Here is a 23905-nt window from a genome sequence, read left to right as displayed (position 1 = left end):
CAATACAGTTCAGTTAGTTTGAGTTCATCTGACAGTCTGACGACTGATTCTTTTTACACATTGTAAAACAAGTAGGGGACACAACTCTGTACTGAATGATGCCGTACCGTAAACTACTGGGCCAAGTCCCTTGTCATTATGTCCAAATGTTAGCGGTCTATTTGTCCTGTGAATAATTCATCCACTGAGGATTATTTTTCAGGCCATAAGGTGTTCATGGCAGATTTTAACACTGAAAATCCTTTTATAACCCTTCTCGACACATTTAGTTAATCAGAAAACCAACATTTTCAACAATTGGATAGTAAAAACATGAATTTTTAATACTTTATGACTTTTGTTTCTGATAAACATAAGATCCCGCTGTCCTTACCTGCTGTGTGTGACAATATCCGTGAGCGCCCCTCCTTCCATGAACTCCATGACGACCCACAGCTCATCTAGCACTAAGTAACTGTTGTACATATCTACAATGTTGGGGTGATGGTAGTCTCTCATCACAACCACCTGCAGCACAAGGAACAGCATCATGGAGACCATCTTACTTTAACTCCTGTCATACATACAGCCTTAGAGATTCATACAGCCTCAGAATTTTCTTTTTTAAGAATAGTCCAGAGGACAAGTGGAAACTTTACTTCACAAGTCCCCAGATTTTGTAGCCAGTCCTGCTTGAATGAGACAAAGATGTTGACTATGTTTACCTGTTTCTGTCAGTTTTATTAAATTCCAATTTGTGCAAAACTGAAGCATTTAGAACTGGTTCAGAATCACAGCCCTAAATTGCTACTATGAGGACTACCAAAACTGGATTTTAAAGGGCAAGTTCACACGGAAATGAACCTTTTTTTCTTGTACTTTTTCCACATTAAAAGTGTTAACATAGAAGTGTCATAGACAAAAATATAAAAACATCATATTTAATTAATATATTTTTTGCACTAAAACGATTTAAATTTTTCACATTTACCAAGTGTTCTATTTCCATAACAAAAACACCATGGCTTATGTCCCTTGCAATATGACGTCATTGGTGCCAATTGATAAACATTATGACGTCATCATGCTTTGTTAGAGCCGCTTCACGTGGTGTAGGTATAGTTTTGTGATTCTAGCATCTCAGATGCCAGCCAGAATTGTGTTATACTGAGTCACCACTGCGCCGGAGTGTGTCGTAGACCATGTTGTTTTACCGCAAACTGGTCCTTGATATCTTTTGCGTTGAGAATAGACAGGGACCCAGTTGAATTGGCACCAATTACGTCATAATCTAAGGGGGATAACTCAGGCCTATTTCCCTCGTAAAACGAAGGCCTCATAACGGCATATCACTTTCACACTATTGTGAGCTTCCTACTTTCACTGTGAAAAAAAATGAGTGTATATTTTCAAACACAGATACTAACTAATTCTAAAATTGCGTTTTGTTTAGAAAAAGAAAGAAAGTGATTTTTGCGTGTACACTTCCCCTTTAGCTTAAATTTGAGTCCTGCGCTGTAGATACAACAACTCTCATGAAATACATGAAATTACATTAAAGTTTCACTTAAGGATCTCTGTTTGGTGCAGTGTCGAATCTGTGTCCAAACTTAAGCATGGAAGTCAAGGGATCCTTGTCATAATGTTAACTGTTTAGGACTTACATATTCACCAAAGATTCATACACCTTGCACTGGTAGACACCGCTGAACATGTTCAACTAGTCCACAACCCATTCCAGACTAGTGGCTTACGTAAAACACTACATTTCGGGAAATAACAATAAGTTCCTCTAGATTTTCACTTGTCTCTGACTAACGGACAAGCAGTCGTGTCTAACTCTGAATAGCACTGGTAGACACCATTGAACATCTTCAACTTGTCCACAACCCATTCCAGACTAGTGGCTTATGTAAAACACTTCATTTTGGAAAAAGACAACAAGCCCTATAAGATTTTCACTTGTCTCTGTCTAACGGACTAGCAGTCGTGTCTAACTCTGAATAGCGCAGGTGGACACCATTGAACATCTTCAACTTGTCCACAACCCATTCCAGACTAGTGGCTTATGTAAAACACTTCATTTTGGAAAAAGACAACAAGCCCTATAAGATTTTCACTTGTCTCTGTCTAACGGACTAGCAGTCGTGTCTAACTCTGAATAGCGCAGGTGGACACCATTGAACATCTTCAACTTGTCCACAACCCATTCCAGACTAGTGGCTTATGTAAAACAATACATTTTGGAAAAAGACAACAAGCCCCAAAAGATTTTCACTTGTCTCTGACTAACAGACTAGTAATCATGTCTAACACTGCTTAGCAGAAAAGACTGATGGACTGATCTGCATAGCAAGGGGAAAAAAGGACCACCCTTAATTTTAACACTGCTAATCATCTGCAGACAGATTTTGAACCAGGGATTCATACTTGGGTCCATTTCAGTATTGCCAGGATAACTCAATATATATTCTCACAAATATATTCAATACGATGTCGTCCACATTGACCTATGATTGACAATCTCAGTCAGGCGAGATCTTCTACACTAAATCTATTACCGGGTATTCTCATTCATGATTACTACATGTTCGGTCAAAACATCAGGTCAGTAACTCCAAGTACCTTGTAACCATCACCTAAAGATGTCACAAGCTTTCACACTGCTTTCAGAATGTACTTTCTGTAACCTTCTGTATCCTTTATATACCTTCATCTATTGAGGTAAAACCTTTATTAAAAAATCACTTGTACATTAAATGCAAGAAAATGTTTTTTACCAATTTCAATCACGGCTTTGATAAAATAAAAAATCACAACTGGACTTGCAAATAACCATAGCAACGATCAAAACATTTTCCTGTTTTCCAATGTATTGTAAAAGGTGACAATATGGCCTGTTCTGATGTTTCACATGGCTGTCACAATCAGGCAAATTTACACAAGGGGAACATGAATTACACACCTCATTAAACAGAAGTTCTCTTCTCTGTTGTTTTCTCAGATCCATCTTCTTAACAGCAACCTGTTGGGCTCGGGATCGGTCGTTGGCGATGCACACAATACCTGTTGAACCTTCTCCGATCTTGACAAAGTCCGACAAGAATTCACGAGGATCACCAGGTGAAACCACCATTTGCAGAGCATTTCGGAACTAGAAATAGTAATGTCAGAAATAAACATCCATCTCTCAGCCATTGTCCAAATCTGATAAAGGCTCTAACACTTCAACAAGATCAAATGATTCTGGTGATGCTAAGGTTTGCCTTCACCAAACTCACTCGGGTTAAATAGTGAGTAAGTGAATGAGTGTGGTTCGAAGCCAATTTCAGAAATATTCCAGCAATATTATGGTGGATATGGACAAATATGAGCTTCACTAATTGAACCCATGTGAGGAATCGAACCTGGCGCTTTCTACATTTATATATATTCAGTTAAAACAAATTTCAGCATGCATGTACAAGTTCAAAGTGAATGTTTGTCTTCATTTGATATGTACCCAAGTATTCTTCATATTTGTTCAAAGCATGAAACAATATTCTTCCTCATTGTCAAATCTACGGGCATGACAAACTTGACAAATGAAAGAATTTATATAACAAAAGTGTTATCAACATAAAAATATATGACATAAAACCCCAAATATATATCATGATATATATAACGCATAACAGAATTCGGATTGGCTTTACAGCTTTCCAGTCAAGACCTCTATCTGATTGGAGGTCAATCTTGTTTAACACTTAACGCTTAAGGCTCCTAAAATATCAGAAGATGCAAGGAAGAATGAGAACATTAATTGATACATGAAACACGGAACCACATATGGGAAAAGGAGTGCAATATACAGAAAAAAATGTTATGTTTACAGCACAGATTTCCAAACACTTAATGACACTGACATGAACAACATATTGACAAGATTATTGTGACACTGGATCAGGTGTGGTTAATGCATGGACAACATAATAAGTCAAGGCGGACTGAACATGCAGTCTCACATCAAGGTCCTAAAGTTTACACATGCAATGTAATGCCCGTTAGGTGTCAGAAGCAGAGAGCAGTCAGGTAAGCTACTGATTGATTTTGTGTACTCTGTCTGTGTGCTCTGGTTACCAATCGGACTTGTAACATATTTTTTTAAATCTGTTTAATCAGTTGTTTTGAATCTTTGTCATTGTTTTGACAACTAAGGATTTAATATTCTTGGACATTTATTTATTGTTATCCTAAATATCCAATTTTCTTTTCAACATCGGTAGCGACATCGATAAAACAATTACATAAAAATGAGATAAAATTCTGAAAGTCTCTTGATCATATGATAATGTCAAATATCTCAAGCAAATTCACTGCAAGTCAGAGATATTTCTAAAAATGAATGAAATAATATGAATTAAAAAAGGCAAATAAGATGCTGTTGAGCATCCCCTTAAAACATGTAGAAAGAGGGCTATAAAAATTGTCCAAAAATACAAGAAATGCCATTCAAAGACACCGGTATTCACATAAAATAATCAATACCTCATTTGTGTGACAACACACTCAAGGTATAAATCTCGTATCACACACAGTGAGAAGGAAATAACAAGTGGTGATGGGCAAACCTGCTCATGTGAAAGTCGCTGCTGCTCTGGGCTGGGTCCTGGCTGCTTGCTGTGGGGCGGGGACTTGCCGCCTGGGGGTGAGGGCTTCTGATTGGGCGAGTGAGGGGGGCGGTGTATGTGCTGGCTGTTGTTTGGCTTATTAGGGGACTGGTCACCCTTGAGAGAGAAAAGAGGGTGGCTAGTCTAGCAGCGTTACATGCACAAATACATGCAGGAATGTGACAAGCATACAACCGACTGTTAATAGGCTGCAATGATTCACTTCTTCTGGAAAGACCACATAACGTGACATACTGATACAGCGTTTGTAACTTAACGAGCTTTTGGGAGAAAACTAGTCTTAGATTTTCACTAATTTCCAAATTAGCAGACTAGAACCCATCAGGGTTAGAACTTAACACTAACCCACTAGCCCAGGGCCAGTGCAAATTCCTGTGGGCTAGTACAAATATCCAAATTACTCCATTGTTATAAAATTATAAGGGCTTTTTATCTTTACCCAGGGTAGCATATGTTTTGAGTTCAGTTTTAACCCTGCTTGTCAAATCTTTGTTACGGACATGCTTAAGAAATTCATTACCATAATAAAAAAAATAGATTGTTGATTGGGCTCATGTTTCATTTCAGAAACTAAGTGAATCATCGCTGCCTTAATTGTTTTAAGTCTGGTAGATATAATGTGTTACACCTTGAAGTTTGGTTTAGACAAAAAGAAACACACATCCTTGTGGACTACTTCACCTATGCCCCGCTGGGTTGTTTACACGTACATAATGTTCCATGAAAGCAAGGAGAGGGAGGACAGTGGTTGCTGGTTGTCAAATCTCATGCAACAGATTGATCAACAAGGACAGAACATAGGAGGGTGTGTTGGGAGCTGTACATATTTGCTATCATCATATATTTAAGATCAGTGAAAATATTTGCAGATGGGAAAAGCTTAGGAAAAAAAAGAAGCAACGTTATCAAAAAAAATATTTGAAAAGAAGAATGAATCTGAAATTCATTTTCAAGACTTTCGGTAAGAACCTAAAGACTGGAGCAGATCCGTTACCATGGTTATTGAGCTCCCACCACTCCTTCAAAATTACCAAGAGATCCCAATGACATGAAGAAATCGGAAACTAAATTATTTATGGAAATAGGGATGAATTCATCAGTAATCCAGCCACTCCCCCTCTCCTCCCCCATGCAAAACAATATGGAATGAGCCAAACATAACACAGGGACATAAAGTAAAGTAAATCCTACAATTTAACATGACTCAACCAAATTTCAATATCTTAATTTTGACATGAACAATGACAGTAAACTGCAGTTTAATTAACGGTAAGTGCAATATGCATGGTACAATTCATGTCAGTTTGCCATGAATACAAACTCAGATCCAGTGTAAACACGTCAAACCAACTGAACAAACTGCCCAGTGAAAAACAAATTACCCCCATGTTCACTGATAAAGAATATTGATGACACCTCCTCTAGATTCCCCACCAATCAATTAGCAGTGAGGACTAGTTTGTTCTACTGTCCACTGTCAATGTGAAATGTAGCTGGAAATTACAGCAATGGACATCACTTTGACAAAGACATACTGATGTTGATTACAGGATCAATCAAGGCTGAAGCAACAGCAAATACCAAACTGGGAATGTTATGCTCGTGTTATTAACAAACTGCAGCAGTTTGGTTAGTTGCCACTGAGTTCACACATTCACAATGCACAAAACAAATCTCAACAGCACCTTCCCAGCCAATGTCAACCTTCATTTCCAACTAGCCATATGATGAAAGGGTGATGTAATGAAATAAGGGCCTCGCTTTAATGGACATGAAAGAACAAGGCAAGAGCAATAATCAGAATCAATTTTCACGATGTGACGATCTGACAGTCAGCCATTTCAGATCCTCTAAAAGAATTCGTTAGGGTCATAACTGCATTTTGTCAGGAAATATTCCTTTGATCAATGATAATTAACATGATGAGGTTTTTTTAAAAACTGACACAAGATTACACTTATTTCATGCATGAAGTGAAATTGAAAAGGGGGACATTGTTCTTATCAAATACAAAACCATATTCTCATAACCTAGAATAAAAAAGTTAAGACTTTTCAAGATCCTTTTCTCTGAAAGAAATTACCACCAAAAGCAGGAAAAATTGTCAAAATATTTTTCCGCATTTCTACATGCTCTCTTTGAACATACTGAACAGTAATGTGTCAAGAATAACCTTTGTAAGGCATGTTTTCCTAATAATTGCAGGGGTTTCGAAAAATATATTACCCACCGGTACCTACCCTGTTTTAAAAGTTAGTGTGATCGGACAACACATTAATTTTGTTAGGGCTAATAGCAATGGATTGGTATTCTGATACTTTCCTTCTAAAAACAATTATTTTCTCAAAACATTTAAGATACAACAGATTTCCTTGCTCTCTTGTCCCACAAGAAGTCAGTTTCACACAGGCTCTACGATACAGTGACATATTGGATTACTGGCATTTGTGGTTATGTTTCAGGTTTTCATGCTGTTGTTTGTTCAGTTTTTCATACTTTTATTGGTTTTGGTTTTCATGCTGTTGTTTGTTTAGTTTTTCATACTTTTATTGGTTTTGGTTTTCATGCTGTTGTTTGTTTAGTTTTTCATACTTTTATTGGTTTTGGTTTTCATGCTGTTGTTTGTTTAGTTTTTCATACTTTTATTGGTTTTGGTTTGCATGCTGTTGTTTGTTTAGTTTTTCATACTTTTATTGGTTTTGGTTTTCATGCTGTTGTTTGTTTAGTTTTTCACACTTATATTTGTTTCGGTTTTCATGCTGTTGTTTGTTTAGTTTTTCATACTTATATTTGTTTCGGTTTTCATGCTGTTGTTTGTTTAGTTTTTCATACTATTTGTTTCGGTTTTCATGCTGTTGTTTGTTTAGTTTTTCATACTTTTATTTGTTTTGGTTTGCATGCTGTTGTTTAGTTTTTCACACTATTAGTTTTGGTTTTCATGCTGTTGTTTGTTTAGTTTTTCATACTTTTATTTGTTTCGGTTTTCATGCTGTTGTTTGTTTAGTTTTTCATACTATTAGTTTTGGTTTTCATGCTGTTGTTTGTTTAGTTTTTCACACTTATATTTGTTTCGGTTTTCATGCTGTTGTTTGTTTAGTTTTTCATACTATTTGTTTCGGTTTTCATGCTGTTGTTTGTTTAGTTTTTCATACTTTTATTTGTTTTGGTTTGCATGCTGTTGTTTAGTTTTTTCGGTTTGCATGCTGTTAAACAGGTTTGTTTAGTTTTTCATACTTTTATTGGTTTTGGTTTTCATGCTGTTGTTTGTTTAGTTTTTCACACTTATATTTGTTTCGGTTTTCATGCTGTTGTTTGTTTAGTTTTTCACACTTATATTTGTTTCGGTTTTCATGCTGTTGTTTGTTTAGTTTTTCATACTATTTGTTTCGGTTTTCATGCTGTTGTTTGTTTAGTTTTTCATACTTTTATTTGTTTTGGTTTGCATGCTGTTGTTTAGTTTTTCACACTATTAGTTTTGGTTTTCATGCTGTTGTTTGTTTAGTTTTTCATACTTTTATTTGTTTAGGTTTTCATGCTGTTGTTTGTTTAGGTTTTCACACCTAATTTAATTAGGTTTTCAAATAGTTTAGGATGTCTGACGGTTATCTGACAAACTGACAGATCATGAGATTTCATCATACATATACCTAACTATATTTACTGCAAGAGAATATTGCTAGTATTATAAAATTGATTATCTGAACCTCATATGTCACTGAAGGCGACCAGGAGTCTCAAATTACAAATATACAACTAGGAATGGATTTGATATTTTCAATCATTGTAAACATGGTGAAGGTTTCAATAGATTGATAATAACTTCCAAAGATTCTTTCACACTCAAAATACCTTGACCCTGTTGAAAAAAGTTATATCATTTCAGGCTAAACAATAAATAGCACTGCCTGAAAATGATGTTCTCTGTATATTTTGTTTATGTTGGTCAGTAGAACATCATAATTTTCAGGCAGCGCTATGTACATGATGTAGTGGTTCTCACAACACTGTTTGTCTAACCGTATCGTGGAAGAGACAAGATTTTAACATTTTTTAAGAAAATTCAGATGAAGTACCGGTTAAACATCTTATTTGTCAAATATGATAACACTGTTTCGTAATTACCCACATTTTGTCTTCTGTACATTATAGCGGTCTTCAAATAAATTTAATTAGGTTGGAACTCAAGACTCTGTTTTTTTAGTTTTCACACGAAACTTGAAACCATGATTATACTTGTTCGTACAACCAGATTTTATCATCATGTGTCAAGAATGCATATCCTACTGCAAATTCGAAATAAACACCATTCAGAGAACTCTGATGCTGTGTGTGAGAGGTGAACTGCCTGACACCATCACATTGCACTATCTGGTGAAATGGATCCCTTCTCTAGCCTATGCTATCAAGTGAAGCTGTAACCAGGCCCATCTCTGTAACATAAACAACACAGACACTTGTGTGGGGGGCTGACCTATTGTTCTAAGCTCTTATGTTACCATGGCCACATAGACAAGGGGTTTTATCAGGAAAGGCCAGGCCCATATTGCTCGCCTCCCTTCCATCCTACTTCAGTGATGCTGGAACTTGGAGTATGTGGAGTTTGGTCACATCCATCATGCTTGTTTATTTGGTTTGGTTTAACCAGCCAAACTGGCACCAGGGTCAAGGTGGATTTGATATATTGTGTATTGTACCAGAGGACATTTGACATTTCATTATTTATTTGTTTACTTCTGGAAAGGCAGGGTCTATGGCCATGTCATGTTAATATCAATTTACAGGTCAAAATATCAGACAGATTGGTGAGATAATATCAAACATGTGGGGAACATTAGAATATGGGGACAACATGGTTTCAGAATTAATAGTAGTTGGAGGGATTAACAAAACATATATATAGTAGCAAGGAAGTGATCAGTTTTCAGGCACTTCCTGATTGGGATCCGCCCCATGTCATTGATAACCTACCAGTAGGTGCATGGGGAAAGGGCTTATTTCTGAATATTTGCCTATGACTTAATCATTACTAATTGCAAGAAGTTTCATTTCATTCTCTGAAGGCAAATAAATTTAAATTTATTTTGGCATTATTATTTGCACATAGGATGGCCCAAGCAATAAGCATGCGAACAAAATCGGAAACTGTATGTTGGGTACCATATGGGCATAATTGGGGAACATTTATATTTGGACAGTCTGTGTCAAAAACGTTTGAGTCTAACTTTTGACTTAATCATAAACTTTTGACTTAAAGCATAATCTTCTGTAGATATTATTAGACTATTACCAGCTGATATTACCTGACCGAACAGAATATTAATCAACTTGGTCTTCTGACAAGTGTTTAAAATCGCAACTGTTTGGAGTTTGATTATCAGTTTGACGGCTACATAACCGATGATAACATGACAAATCTACATGAAAATAATTTGTAATAAAATATTCCATCAAATAACATGCATATGCTCAACATGCTCAAGGTTGCAAAGTCTTTTTTATCATTACAACCATGAACATAACATATTATCAACTGATTATACAGCCACCAGGTATTGATACTTTAAATTCAACATACACCATTTGGGAAACTTTGAAATAAGCATCAGGTACACTAGCTTACAAACACTAATAAAACATAAATAAAAGCTTAGGTATACACTGGTATAACCAAATGCATAAAATTACTTTAATCATAAAGTGTTAACATGTACAGAGGTTGTCCTACTGAAACAAGGCTGTGGCAGCTCACAAGACCCTTGTATTTGCAAATGATCAGTCACACTATTTATATAGTTAGTAACAAGGTGATCACAAAGGGCCCTACCACATAAACCTGATTTCCCTCACAAAGTACAGTGTTAAAAGGTACATAAATTCATGTCCACTGAAGCAAGACGTCTTATCACCTTTATGGTGAGTAGCTCTGCCCTGACATCAGGAAAGAGTTCATGACTCCTTAAAACCCATGTCTTGTATATTGTGTTCACTGCCTGTGCATTACGATAGATCTAGGAAAAAGCTGTCTTTTTAAGGGAAATTACTTTTATTTTGCCCAAAATGAGCATTTCTGATTAAATGCAATGTTTTTATACTTACCTGACGGTACAGTGCTATAGGTGTAGCATCATTTAAGGTAAAACATGAGCATTTCTGATTAAATGCAATGTTTTTATACTTACCTGACGCTACAGTGCTATAGGTGTAGCGTCATTTAAGGTAAAACATGAGCATTTCTGATTAAATGCAATGTTTTTATACTTACCTGACGCTACAGTGCTAAAGGTGTAGCTTCATTTAAGGTAAAACATGAGCATTTCTGATTAAATGCAATGTTTTTATACTTACCTGACCCTACACCTATAGCACTGTGTAGCGTCAGGTAACGTAAAACATGGCATCACAATGCTAATAATTTGATATGACATCAGCATGATCAGCAAAGCATAAATATCATGAATATATCAAGATTGAAGAAGCATACTATGTTTTACCATGTTTACATTTCTAGATTGTGTAAAGTTCATGTGTGGCACTAGCAGCAAGTTTGAAGTCTCCGAAATGTTGGGGTTTTTTTTCAAAAATAAAACAAACAATCTAATACATGAATATGCTGTAAGGAGTTATAGCCTCTTCCTACTGACCTATGTGATTTAATTTTATGTTTTTAAAACAGAGATGCAACTTGGCGCTGGCTCACTAGCCTGTGTCAGTTCATGTAATGTTAAAGGTATCCTATTGGCTAGTACAATTTCAGGCTTTTTAGTGGGTATCGCTACATTTTATCACTAACCAGGAAGGTAAATGTTTCAGGTTAAGTTGTATACCTACTCATCCATACAGTGATTAATCTTGGATTCCAAACTAAGAATACAAAATTGAGATTTTTCAAGTTATTTTCCCAAATTCAGAGCTATTTTAAAATTGCATTCCGTGAGATCATTTGAAACTAAGCATGAACATGATTAAGTCTCTTCCTCTATCTGTCCTGTTATCAGTGAAACAAGCCACCCCTTCACAACCACAACATGAATAGTAACATGAATTGGGAAGTTATTAATTCCAATTTGGGAATTATTACAGACATTTCCTGAAGACTAGGGTCTGAATATCGGCCTCTGAGCATGTCTACAGAAATCTTTGTCAAAGGACATGTGCTGGTCAGGTGCTGTCTTCCTACTTTACAATTGAAGCCTGTTTCTTTATACTGCATGAATATCAAGAAAATAACCATTCCAACAGGTACTGAAAAAAGAGGATGTTAATGAATTGGACAACTTGCTAAAAAATAAATAAAAAATTAAAGACACAAATCCACAAGAATATCTTTTCATGCAACACTCCCAGAACTATGTCACAAAGAAGACAATCAGTGTTGATTAAACACAAAGCATAACTCACCCTCTCATAATGCAAGGCAACAGGAGATTTGGGATGTCCCAGTTCAGAGAAGCCATGGGGGTGTTGTCCAGGTCGAGGGGGACTTGTCTGAACTCCATTGTGAAACTGGTGGCGGTCATTGGGGGGACCCCTCCCATCTGGTTGATCGTATCTACTATTTTGTTGTGGCATATCCCTTGGACGATTTCGCTGTTCAAAAGAACTATTATAAGGATCACTGCCGTATGAATTATTCAGTCCTCTGTCATAATCATTTGGACCATTCTGACGACGCTCTAATGTTCCACCTTGAGAATAGTCTCTGGGGTCACGCTGTGGGCCTCGCTGGTCTGGATGGACAAATCTAGGATCCCTTGGATCTCTTGGGTCCCGAGGATCCCTCGGATCCCCCCGATATTCCCGAGGATCACGCATTTCTCTTCGTGGGTCTCTCGGATCCATTCCAGGAGGGAATCGCTCATCTCTCGGATCCCATTCATGGGGATTGCGCCCGTATTCACGGGGATCCCCTCTGTATTCCCTGGGAGAGTAATCCCTGTTTTGACCATTTTGATCTCGTGGGTACCCTGGGTGTCCTTGAGGGTGCTCGTTGAACCTCCCAGGTGACATCTCATCTTCGGGTACAGGTGGGTGATCAGCATTTGGTTTAAAGTTCCTTCTGTATGGCGGTGGGCTTTCTCTTCGCAAGGAGTTCGACCTTGCCACACTGATACCACCCCGTGCTGGTGGTAAAAACCCATTTAGATCTGCCTGTGAATGACCTCGGATGATAGCTTGTGACTGAAAACAAAATCAGAATAGATGCGAATACACATGACCCAAAGTGAAGTGGTGGGCGAAATGGGGTTTAACGTAGCATTTACGTGTATTTGGGCGTGTGTGTGGCTTCTTGTACTATCCCAGACTAATGCCCAATTTATATCATGTTATATTGCTAAGCCACTGAAATTAGTAGAACGAAAAGTTGTATATTTCGATTATAAGTACTATATTTCTTTATGAAAATAAAAAAAGTGAATACCATGATAAAATTCATTAATTAATGGCTTAATCCAGGCCATGACTAACATGTTATACCTACAAAAATTAAAATAAGGTGGCACTGAAAGTGTCATGGCCAGAAACTGTTTTTTAAAAAAACACATTGGAACTAACATTGTAACACAAATATTTGTCAATGTGAACTTTCCTAACAAATATTTATTTAAATTAATCACAAATCTGTTAGGAAACACTTGCCGACTGTGGACACATTTATTGATAGAACGATAATAAAACACTTTAAAACCATTTAAACATTAAATAATCAGGCAACTTGTTTGCCTGAAAATGATGTCAACCTATTATTAAAGCATTGAAAACCAGTTAAGAATTAAAATTTTAAGTCAATGAGAACAATCATCATTGAATTTTTAATTGTCCCCTGCACACTTTAGTGGTCTAGGGTTAGCAGACTAGTGCAAATTTCAAAGGCTGGAATGTGAATCTTGGAACTTTTGACAAAGACATCAATACTTTCCAGCTTAACTTCGAACACTGTCAACACCCTGTCATCAAATGAGTTAGTTACCTTGAGTGGTTCTATGTCTGTATGTGTGATGCTGGAAGGGTCCACTATTGGCCGTGGCCTCTCCTTCTCTACCCCGATGATGCCTGTCCATTGGGCTGGTAGGCCGAAGAAAACACCTTGTTCACTGTCAAAGCCAGTGTGGACACGGTGTTCAAAGTTTATTGGGTCCGAAATTGCAGGCTTTTTCTTCTTGGATTTGAACATGATTATGATCAATAATCAAGTGTCCTGAAAACGAAAAGATGATGCAGGATTTTATCGTGCCTTAAAAAGAGGGGGTTCCCTTGACCCCCAATGATTTATTTCAAGGGTCCCTACAGGCAATATGAGGGTCCTGTAAAGTACTTAAATGGTGTAGAGTACTGTACGTTTTGATAATTACTTTAGGGCCTGGGATGAATCAAGTATCATGTGGACAGAGGTCATGATGGATGAAATGACAGACACCCATAACTGGTATTGATGCGCTGTAGGTACAATGAATATTATTGGGCATCACTCTGGACGCAGTATATTCTTTTTCTGCGTCCACTCTCAAAATTTGTGTGTACTGGACGCACATTAGTGAGTTGAATAAACACCTAATTTAAACCCAGATTTGAACCGTATGCACACCAGATTTTACATACATACCTCCAGAAACTAAAAAAAAGTTTAACAGGAAGGAAATTAGCTCTTACCCAGATCAGTTATATTCATGTTAATGTTATCCTCAGAACTAGTAGAAATTCAACCATTTAGAGTTTTTTAAAAATATATATGTTACTACTATTCGGGCTTACATTCTTGGTTAATTTCCACCCTTGTTTGAAATCAATTCTTGAAAGACCAATGGTGTTTACACCGGTAACATGATTGATTTGATCATGTTTATCATAGTTGTTGTTAGAGCTAGCTAAAAAGATTGGTAATTGGCATGGGAAGAAAAAGTAACAATGATCAATATGAAATTGCTGTTCTTGATAAAAACTTAAAGTCGATAATAACACAAACTACTGTGAGTGAGTGAGTGAGTGAGTGAGTGAGTGAGTGAGTGAGTGAGTGAGTATGGTTTTACGCCGCTTTTAGCAATATTCCAGCAATATCATGGCGGGGGACACCAGAAATGGGCTTCAAACATTGTACCCATGTCCGGAATCGAACCCGGGTCTTAGGCGTGACGAGCGAATGCTTTCACCACTAGGCTACCCGACCGCCCCTAAACTACTGAGATGAAATATAGTTTAGATTTACCGAAAAAGATTTGTTGCTGTCAATCATGTCAATTGTCGAGGAGGGAAAGCGACTGTTTTTGTTATATGTCAAATGTTCACAAAGTAATACATGCATGAATGTGTCACTGCTCACCAGTGTGTTTTCTTTCGGGACTTTCTTGCATGTTTCCTAAGCGTTACTTCTACGATATTTATCGATAATTGATTGATATTTAGTTAGCAATTATCAATCTCTATGACCTATATCAATAGCCAGCCCTAGCTGTTGGTACTTGGGCAAATCAATTATCATGATTATCAACCCAGCAATTAGCCATCTCTAGTATATAATACATATTCGATCTCAGTTCATGTATATATTATATATTGATGAGTATCAATGTATTCTACATGCCCTGTAAGTCACAAAATTATCAATTGTCATCTTGAACAGTGGCTTCCTTAGTATTCAGTGTAAATAATACTTACAAATATGGGTCAATTTGTGCCATGATCATCACAGATCCTGCTGATCATGTTGATATTGATCATGTAATTTGTGACATCAAACATGACAGTTTGGACAACAACAACAGTCTATCTCGCTGTACGTGAGCATTAGGGCTAGAACGATACACCAAATGTACGATCCAATACATATCACAATACCTTGCTCACGAACCGACACGTATCACGATACTTGCATGTGCACTTGTCTGTGGTGCGTAAGCCATCTTTTTCATAGAGATGATGGCCAAATACCTGGCACACTAATGATTAACAGTTGGCAGTGTCAGGTATGGCGCAATGGATGAAAATATTTACTACTCATTTTCACTAGTAATTAGTGTTTGGTGTAACACCTATTAAAAAAAACATTTAAGGTAAGAATCGATACTTTGCACTACTTGTATCAAGAAGTAAAAATTGTGATCCACTGATGCATCAGTGTATCGTCCCACCACAAGGGAGCATTATGAGTATGGGCTAAACGCCGCTTTTAACAGTATTCCAGTTATATCGTGGCGTGTCAGCTTAATGTGGGAGGAAAGCCCGAAGTGATGCAGGTCTCAGACGTTTACCACTTCGGTGAAACCCACGAGCACGGGTATGGTACTGACAAACCTAGAAACATAATCGGAGCAAACCGGGATTCGAACCCACAATCATAGGTTTCTGGCGTGCCCAAGGGATGCAACTCTGCGCAGCGAATCGCGGCACCTTAGACGACTGGGTCACCCGTGCCCCCAGTATGGGCTATAACAATTCCATGAAGTTATAGTTTATTGAGCATAAGGAGTCATTGATTGGAAATTGATCACGATATATCCATATATTGATTGATAAATTAATTACTCTGCACTGTATGTGTATCTATAGATAAAAGTAACTAATGTAGACCTGCATTTAATCAATATAATGCGCTAATACAAAACAGGCAGAACCATTATTTGTTTCTGTGTGGCATAAAATTGTATAAATAGTATCGATTCATTCAATTTCCTGTATTGTACCTCACTATCACCTCACTATCACGATAGAACCGTGAAGATCCAGGGTAGAATAGGTATTCAGCAACCCATGCTTGCCGTAAAAATGCTATGCTTGTCATTAGAGGAGACTAACGGGATCAGGTGGTTAGGCTCGCTGATATGGTTGATGAATGTCCTCTTATTCCAATTGCGCAGTTCGATGCTCATGATGTCAATCACTGGATTGTCTGGTCCTTGCTCAATTACTTACAGACTGCCATCTTATAGCTGGAATATTGCTCAGTGCGGCGATAAAAAACAAACAAACTTACACCATCACGATATATATGCAGTCTGTGTGCCAAAACAACCTTTTTATGAGACAATGATGACAATTATCTCTTCTTTGTATGTTTGTTGTTTAGCGCCTGATCCAGACAATCCTGTGACTGATATGATGAACATCAATATGTTTGCAATTGGGATACGATGACATGCAGATGTGAGGTGGATGTAAAAAACTTCTAACGCCCCTTGGCAGCTTTTGTTGTATACTCCGAATAGAGTTGAGAATGATAACTGGAATGTGAACAATCGACAGGTCAGGGAACAAATAAAAATGCATTTGAGCAAATACTAGTACTTGGATAATAATAATAATAATAATAATAATAATAATAATAATAATAATAATAATAATCCGAATACTAATTCTATCCGAGATGTTCACAGAGGTGACCTATCAACAGTTAACCATCACTGTTAAAAACTTAAAATACAGACCTTCCTGAACATACAGTTCAGGAAGCAACTACACAGGATACTTAAAACAGTTACACTGATCCCGCTGATACTGATTAATGCTGACTTCCTCCTTTCATCACAAACAGCTGACATAAGAATGCCTTCCTACTTGATAATTAGCGGTTTAAGTGGGTGCAATACCTGGATCATTTAATAGGCAAATTACGGCGATGAAACATACATCCAATAATTATTAATAATATGGAAACAAAAACCTATAGTTATAGTAAACAATAGTCTAAAAAAAAAAAAAATCAGCATGATCAACTGGCATTATATGTGACAATCAAATGTGCTTTGTTTGTCTGTTTTATAATGTCACACTCAGCAATATTCCAGCTATACAACGACAATCTGCAAATAATCGAGTTAATCTGCACAATTGGGATATGAGTCACCCTATCCCATTGGTCGCCTCTAACAAGAAACCTAAGTTGCTGAAGACCAACTCTAACCTGGATCTTCATGGGGACTAGACAGTTATATCATCACATGTCTATTAAATCTGGAAGGAAAGCCTGAAATTATGCTGGTTGTAGATGCTTTAACACTTTGGGAAAACCAACAAGCAAAGCAAAAGTACAGTGCTGTTAATCAAGGAGTGAGTGACTGAGTTGGGTTTAACGCCGCTTTTAACATTATTCCAGTTATATCACTGTGTGTCAGCTTAATGTGGGAGGAAAGCCCGAAGTGATGCAGGTCTCAGACATTTACCACTTCGGTAAAACCCACAAGCACGGGTATGGTACTGACAAACCTAGAAACATAGTTGGGGCAAACCGGGATTCGAACCCACAATCATAGGTTTCTGGCGTGCCCAAGGGATGCAACTCTGCACAGCGAATCGCTGCGCCTTAGACGAATGGGACATCCGTGCCCCTGTTAATCAAGGATATTAATCAGGGCAGATCTGACACTCAAACCCATGATCAGCGGATCCTGGCACAATTAAGGGATGCAATTCTGAAAAGCAAACGCTGATAAAGACTAATTACAGACGAATCTAAACTGTAGTAACAACAAAGCTTGTCTCCACTTCAGATGTTGACAAACTTACAAATACAGATTAATCATCACACATCATGCCAATGTTGTTGTTTTTTAGTTATAAATGCTTAAAGACGTTGGAAAAAATTGTTAAAGCGCATACCGGACGCGCATGTAACGGCGAGTATTTGTAATGTGGTTACGTCCCTTTGACTCGCGGCTAATTGTACTTCAGCCAAAATGAACTCATAGAAATGTAAATTTGGGCAAGAGTTACCTCCCCTAATTCATTATTTTAGGTGTATGCTATGTTGATTGAAAAATAATTTGAATATCCTCTGATAACATGTTTTTATTTTAAATTTTTATTTTACAATGAATAAACATTAGAAATAAGCCAGTTTGAAAAATATCTTGATTTTGTAAAATGCTTTTTGACTGATGAATCAATGTTTTTTGGAAAATGTGCTTTTTTTAAAGTCAAATGATGCGTGAAATTAAAAATGTTTTGACTTGAATTTTCATTTTTCTGTTTTGTGTCATATCAATACAGTAATATGTCTATTTAAAAACACTCATTTAATAATCAAAAATTAAAATGACCATTTTATTGGCAAAATGATTTTATCATCCGGTGCCTCTAGATGGTGCCACTTATTAAAAACAATGCCGTGGTGACTTCGGTTTTTTATTGCGTAATTTGATTCAGGACATATTTTCCTACAAAATGATACCAAATATACCCATTTCTGGAATTTTTTATTTTGTATGCAACCTCTTTAACACTACCTACTCTGATGAAACTTTAGTTTTGTTTTGTATATACACATGGCATTATCAAATCTGACATCACCAAGCATACGCAAGACAACGTATTTTGAAAACATTGTCAGAAAAGTCAAACATTAAATGATTTAGATAAACATTTCAATATCTTGAAATATCACAGGGAAAAATTTGTTACTGGCAGTCGCTCACTTGCCTGAAGCAATCAGCCTTGCTCTAGAGACATCCCTTGGGCATGTTGAGGAATACAAATTACCTTTATCCCATGTACTGGGCAGATTCCTGTTTCTCATCACCACCTGACCCTAAAAAGCATCATGACCTTTCTTTTTCTATTTTGCTTGCTAAATTTGGTTCTGAATCAAGACACCATCAATCACTTTCCATTCCAAAGTTGCACATTTTGATGTGACTCATCCTAATGACGAGTAGTTTCATTCATGATGCTGATTCAATATGTGTTAGTACTTTGTATGTTGAGTGTGTACCTCAGCAAATCAGCATGTGACAACTTAATAAAATATCAGATAAAGATCTTAGGTGTTGAAGCCTCAAACGGGTGTCATTGTTTTCACTTCACTATGTTGCTAAGTTGGATATAAAAAAGTAGAGATTCCTCTATCTATATCAAACCATACATTTATGTTTTTGTTGAGACCTTGGATCACTGTAGCATGTGTACATAACGATATTTTTACAAATGTCATATCAGTTTTAACTCTAACTCAAATACGGGCCATTGACCTAGTGTCTAAAGAACTCAATGCAAAATAGAATTATCTAAATGAGAAAACCACAGCCCGATGGGCCACTAATATCTCATTATTGCCGTGAGTAGGAAACCTGTGCCAGATTTGAATTGCTTAACTAGGGGGCCTAAGCAAATAACTGAAAAACAAAAACAAAGTGATCCTCAAATCTTAAGATGATATATAGAAAACATTCAAAAGATAATGTTATTTCTGCTAACTTTGTGTATCACCTTACTGCATATAATTGTGCTGGGTATATCAAATAAAAACATTTCAGGCAATGTCATATAATTCGATGCCATGTGGAGTTTACCATCATGTTCAAAATTATTGCACATGCACAGCGATGTGCATGCATGTTTGGGTGTGTGTGTTTGTGTCTGCTTGTACTAGTCTAGACTAATTCCGGTTTTATAGTACTAGCCCACAGAGATACCATGCAGCAGTACATGTATATCCCACACAGACACAGTATACTGACTTTGAGCCAACCAGTCCTTGTTTTAGCCCTTAATGCTGAGTGCCAGGCAGGGTAACAACAAATGCCATCTTTTAAGGTTTTGCTACGGCGTGGCTGAGGATCTAACCACCAACCTTCCGCTCTCCAGGCAGATGCACTAATAGACTATCTAATAGACCGTGGAGGCAGTCTTCTTTTAACTTGAGGTAAAATCACAATGGTCCATCCATTATTAGCCAATTACTTTACTGATATTTAGAAAGCTAGTTGTATTGTACAGCATGTCTACTCAGTGATGAGTGATGTTTACAGATGCTGTGACAGGAAAGAATACAAGTCACGGAGAAGTAAATATTCACAAAGTGAAGGAACTTCTGTAGCAATGAAACCTCTGTAGTTGGTAAAAGGTTATCAAACTTGTACAACTATCAGTCAACATACCAGCACTGCAAGGTACGACAGCCAAGGTAAATAGCATACCATACATGTGGCATCATCAGTTCAATCAGGTGTGAAATACACACCTGTCAGGAGCCCTACTAATTATGTAAGTAAAGATGATCCCAATCATCACAGATTATGCAATATGTAGTAAAAGCTGGTATTGTATCAATTACTACAGTGCTACTCTGTCCCCAAAACCCTGGAGAATAAATCAAAAAAGGAGTCCAACTCAAATCTAGCATGAGTTAGCAAGTCTAGATTGCCTCAGCTGCAGTTGTGAAATTCAGCATTGCTCTGGGCTCCATTTGCATTTTATTTTGTACATATATATTTTTCGATAAGATTACATCATTTTTGGAAATAAATGTTAATGATATCTACCATGGTGTACATGTGTATACATGGTAAGACATGGCAACATGTATGAATAAACACGATTCACCACTCGCCCCCAATGAGTCGCTGACTATTTAGATTTAACTCATGGTTTCGACCTCTGCATAAATATTGTCTTGCGCTGCTTCATGTGTATCTCAATGACAGTCTTGGGATTGCATTTTAAAACATTATCAGTGAATAGTCAACTAGCAGTGACTTAAATAATTATGTGAATGATATAGTACCAAATCGTAATCATTGATAAGGTCTGATGAAGTAGCTTATTTGACCTGAAGAGGACAGATTTTATCAAAACCTTCAAAGTAATTACGACAAGCAGTTGTGGCGAGACAAGTATAATGTAACAGGTCTTTGAAAGGCATTTAGAAGTGATACACATGAGGAAGAGAATATATGGATGTCAACTTCTTTATTATGAGGAACACGTTTCGGAGTATATGCTTACTCCTTCATAGGGTGATGGCCTGATGAAGGAGTGAGCATATACTCCATATACTCAGAAATGTTGTGTTCCTCATAATAAAGAAGTTGACATCCATATATTCTCTTCCTTATAAGGTAACAGTTACCACAGGTTAACTTGACAAAGGACAAGAGAAATTGTGTACATACAGTTATAGGTAGTCCCATCCATGCTAGTCTGACAAAAATACCTCATAGCAGTATTTTACTTCAGTTTTCTTGTCTAAATACTTGCTCAAAATTAATTTGTTTAAAAAAAAAAAAATACAAAAAAATCAGCATCAGTACAAAAAAACAACACAATACACCTTACTGTAAAAGGCTAAAGTTATTCAGTATATCAGTTCTCAAACTAAGTAATATACTACTTTAAATCTTAACAAGCAAAACTGTTTAAACCACAGAAAGGTAAAATACTTCTTTGATGACTAAATCTGAAGGAAGGTAACGTGTGTGGGCGTGGCACAAGGGATATCCCTGTGTGATTCAACTCACAGCCAAAAAAAAATCGATTGGAATGATCATTGCGTTCAACAGGTAAACACGCGTAAACAAGCCAGTGGATTAACACCAGTGTCAACATGAATATTCATTAAAATTTACTAGGCAGGTAATAAAGATGCCGGTTGTGTCAGCGGGAGTGTAATTACCCCTCGCTGGGAACAGTTCTCAAGTTCACTTGATGAGGGCAGGGTCACCGAAGTTTGGGTATTCAAGCACACCGGTTTAGAGTTGAGAAAACACCGAGAACAGCTCACCAGCATGTGCGTGTTTGACTGCATCGTGCACATTAAAACGTGTGCTTAGACACAGCAGAAGTGTTAATACTTGATAACAAATAAGTAGCAGTGTCTAAATATGGCTAAAATAACCGATTGAAGCCAGGTGCGTTGTTACCAGCACAGCTCGGAAGTGAAGTTCCCGATGTTATGATTTAAGAAATGAGGACAAGGCTAAAATGTCAGAGGTGTCCTACCTCTAGTCGAAATCGGACTGTGGTAATTTGCACTTAGAAACCTCGACTAATTTTACAAATATCTAAGCAGGAAAAATCAGCACACACTTACCAAAACAAGAAAGTCTTACAGGTAATATCTCCACATTCGCTGCTACAGCTTCGACGCCATATTTTTAGGGCACTTGTTACATACGGGCATTTGAAGTATTTCGCCGCCAGGTGGCGCGGAGGATTAACTTGGGAAGTCCCTGGGGCGCAAATAAACTGTAACTCGGGCACAATGGTTTCAAAACGATTTTATTTATGAAAAGCACATTTATGATGTGATTATGTAAACTTTGGATATCATACCTTTAGAATTAAACAATGAAATAATGTGTGCATTAACGGCGACGAAGAGCTTTTATTTCCTCATGCAAGTGAAACAACTCTATCCAGTTTTTGTTAAAATTGGGCCAGATTTTGCATCCCACAGAACGTAATTTACAGGTACAATGTCACTCGTTCAAAATGAATATAGTAAACCTCATGTGTGAGGCGTTCTATCTGATACTTGCAATACAAAATAACACTTACATTGTACGTTTTAAGATGTTTCTTATGTCCAGCCTGGTATATTAATTATGAAACGGACATGAAACATAAAAATAAGTATTCAAGGTATACAAATATGGTGGAAAACTCATTTTATTTTTTCTGTCTCTGAGTTTAACAATTCCATATAGATCTTTAAATGAGACTGTTATATTCGAATTTCTTAAAAGTTTAATTGTAAATTAATCTAATTCAAATGCTAATCACGGTATCTTTTTCAGATAACTTTTATTTTCTTGATGGACACTGGTCATTTCAAAGTACAAAAGCCCTTTACATTACGGATTTATCTGTTTGTTTAAATGTTTGTTGGTTTATACCGCTGTCAGCAATATATTGAGGCCGTATTACTACGGCTTGGGGTCGATTCTGGGCCAGACATAACATCTTGTCTCTGAAATGAACATATTTTACAGAAAAAAAACAGTTGTTAAATCATAGTTATAAAATATACTAAACAACAAAAGGTTCCTGTGACATTGAATAAGATTTAATGCAAAGTTATGTTTTTTACCAAATCTGAAACAATTTCGTTTGCAACAGATAAAAGACTCCTGTAAGTGTTCAAATGGTTTAATTTGCCATACTGACTTCAGAAAATGTGTGATTTCATATAAAAAAACATGAACATGTCAAGATGTCAATTTACAAATCAATAGCGTTTGTGTCCGACTCTTGTTGCGATGCAAGCAACACATCTTCATCTCATGGAATGGACCAAGCGTCGCACAAATTCCTGTGGGATATCTGTCCATATCTGCTGGAGCATGTTTCGAAGTTCCCGGAGTGTCTGCGGACGTCTGTGTCATCCCACATGTGCTCGATTGGAGCGAGCCGGCCAGGGGATGACATTCACGTTGTTTTGTTGAAGAGAATCCTGAACCAGTCCAGCAATATGCCGGGCGCTGTCATGTTGAAAGGTAGTCCTGGGCCATGACGACGCAAAAACGGTAGAACAACAGGGTCGATGATCTCGT

The 23905-nt window shown here is 37.0% G+C and overlaps 1 protein-coding gene across 2 annotated transcripts in view; it reads right to left on the bottom strand.

Annotated features, from left to right (window-relative positions):
- Window positions 1–22530, bottom strand: part of LOC139444303 (serine/threonine-protein kinase PAK 4-like) — a 33829-nt gene extending 11299 nt beyond the window's left edge. Inside the window, exons 1-6 of one of the 2 annotated variants that reach the window (XM_071225236.1) lie at window positions 22444–22530; window positions 13618–13845; window positions 12048–12827; window positions 4590–4745; window positions 2945–3133; window positions 374–507 (exon numbers count right to left, since the gene is read on the bottom strand). In XM_071225236.1, the coding sequence (XP_071081337.1) occupies window positions 374–507; window positions 2945–3133; window positions 4590–4745; window positions 12048–12827; window positions 13618–13821 (1463 nt within the window). In that variant the 5' untranslated portion in view covers window positions 13822–13845; window positions 22444–22530. The remainder of the gene's footprint in view (window positions 1–373; window positions 508–2944; window positions 3134–4589; window positions 4746–12047; window positions 12828–13617; window positions 13846–22443) is intronic. The other variant, XM_071225237.1, reaches the window with a different exon arrangement.
- Window positions 22531–23905: the final 1375 nt, after the last annotated feature.

This window comes from Haliotis cracherodii, unplaced genomic scaffold (genome assembly GCF_022045235.1).
Source record: "Haliotis cracherodii isolate W230 unplaced genomic scaffold, xgHalCrac1.p SCAF_5, whole genome shotgun sequence".
Lineage (NCBI taxonomy): Eukaryota > Metazoa > Mollusca > Gastropoda > Lepetellida > Haliotidae > Haliotis > Haliotis cracherodii.
Note: the sequence above shows the minus strand (reverse complement) of the source record. Positions and strands in the feature narration are given on the sequence as shown.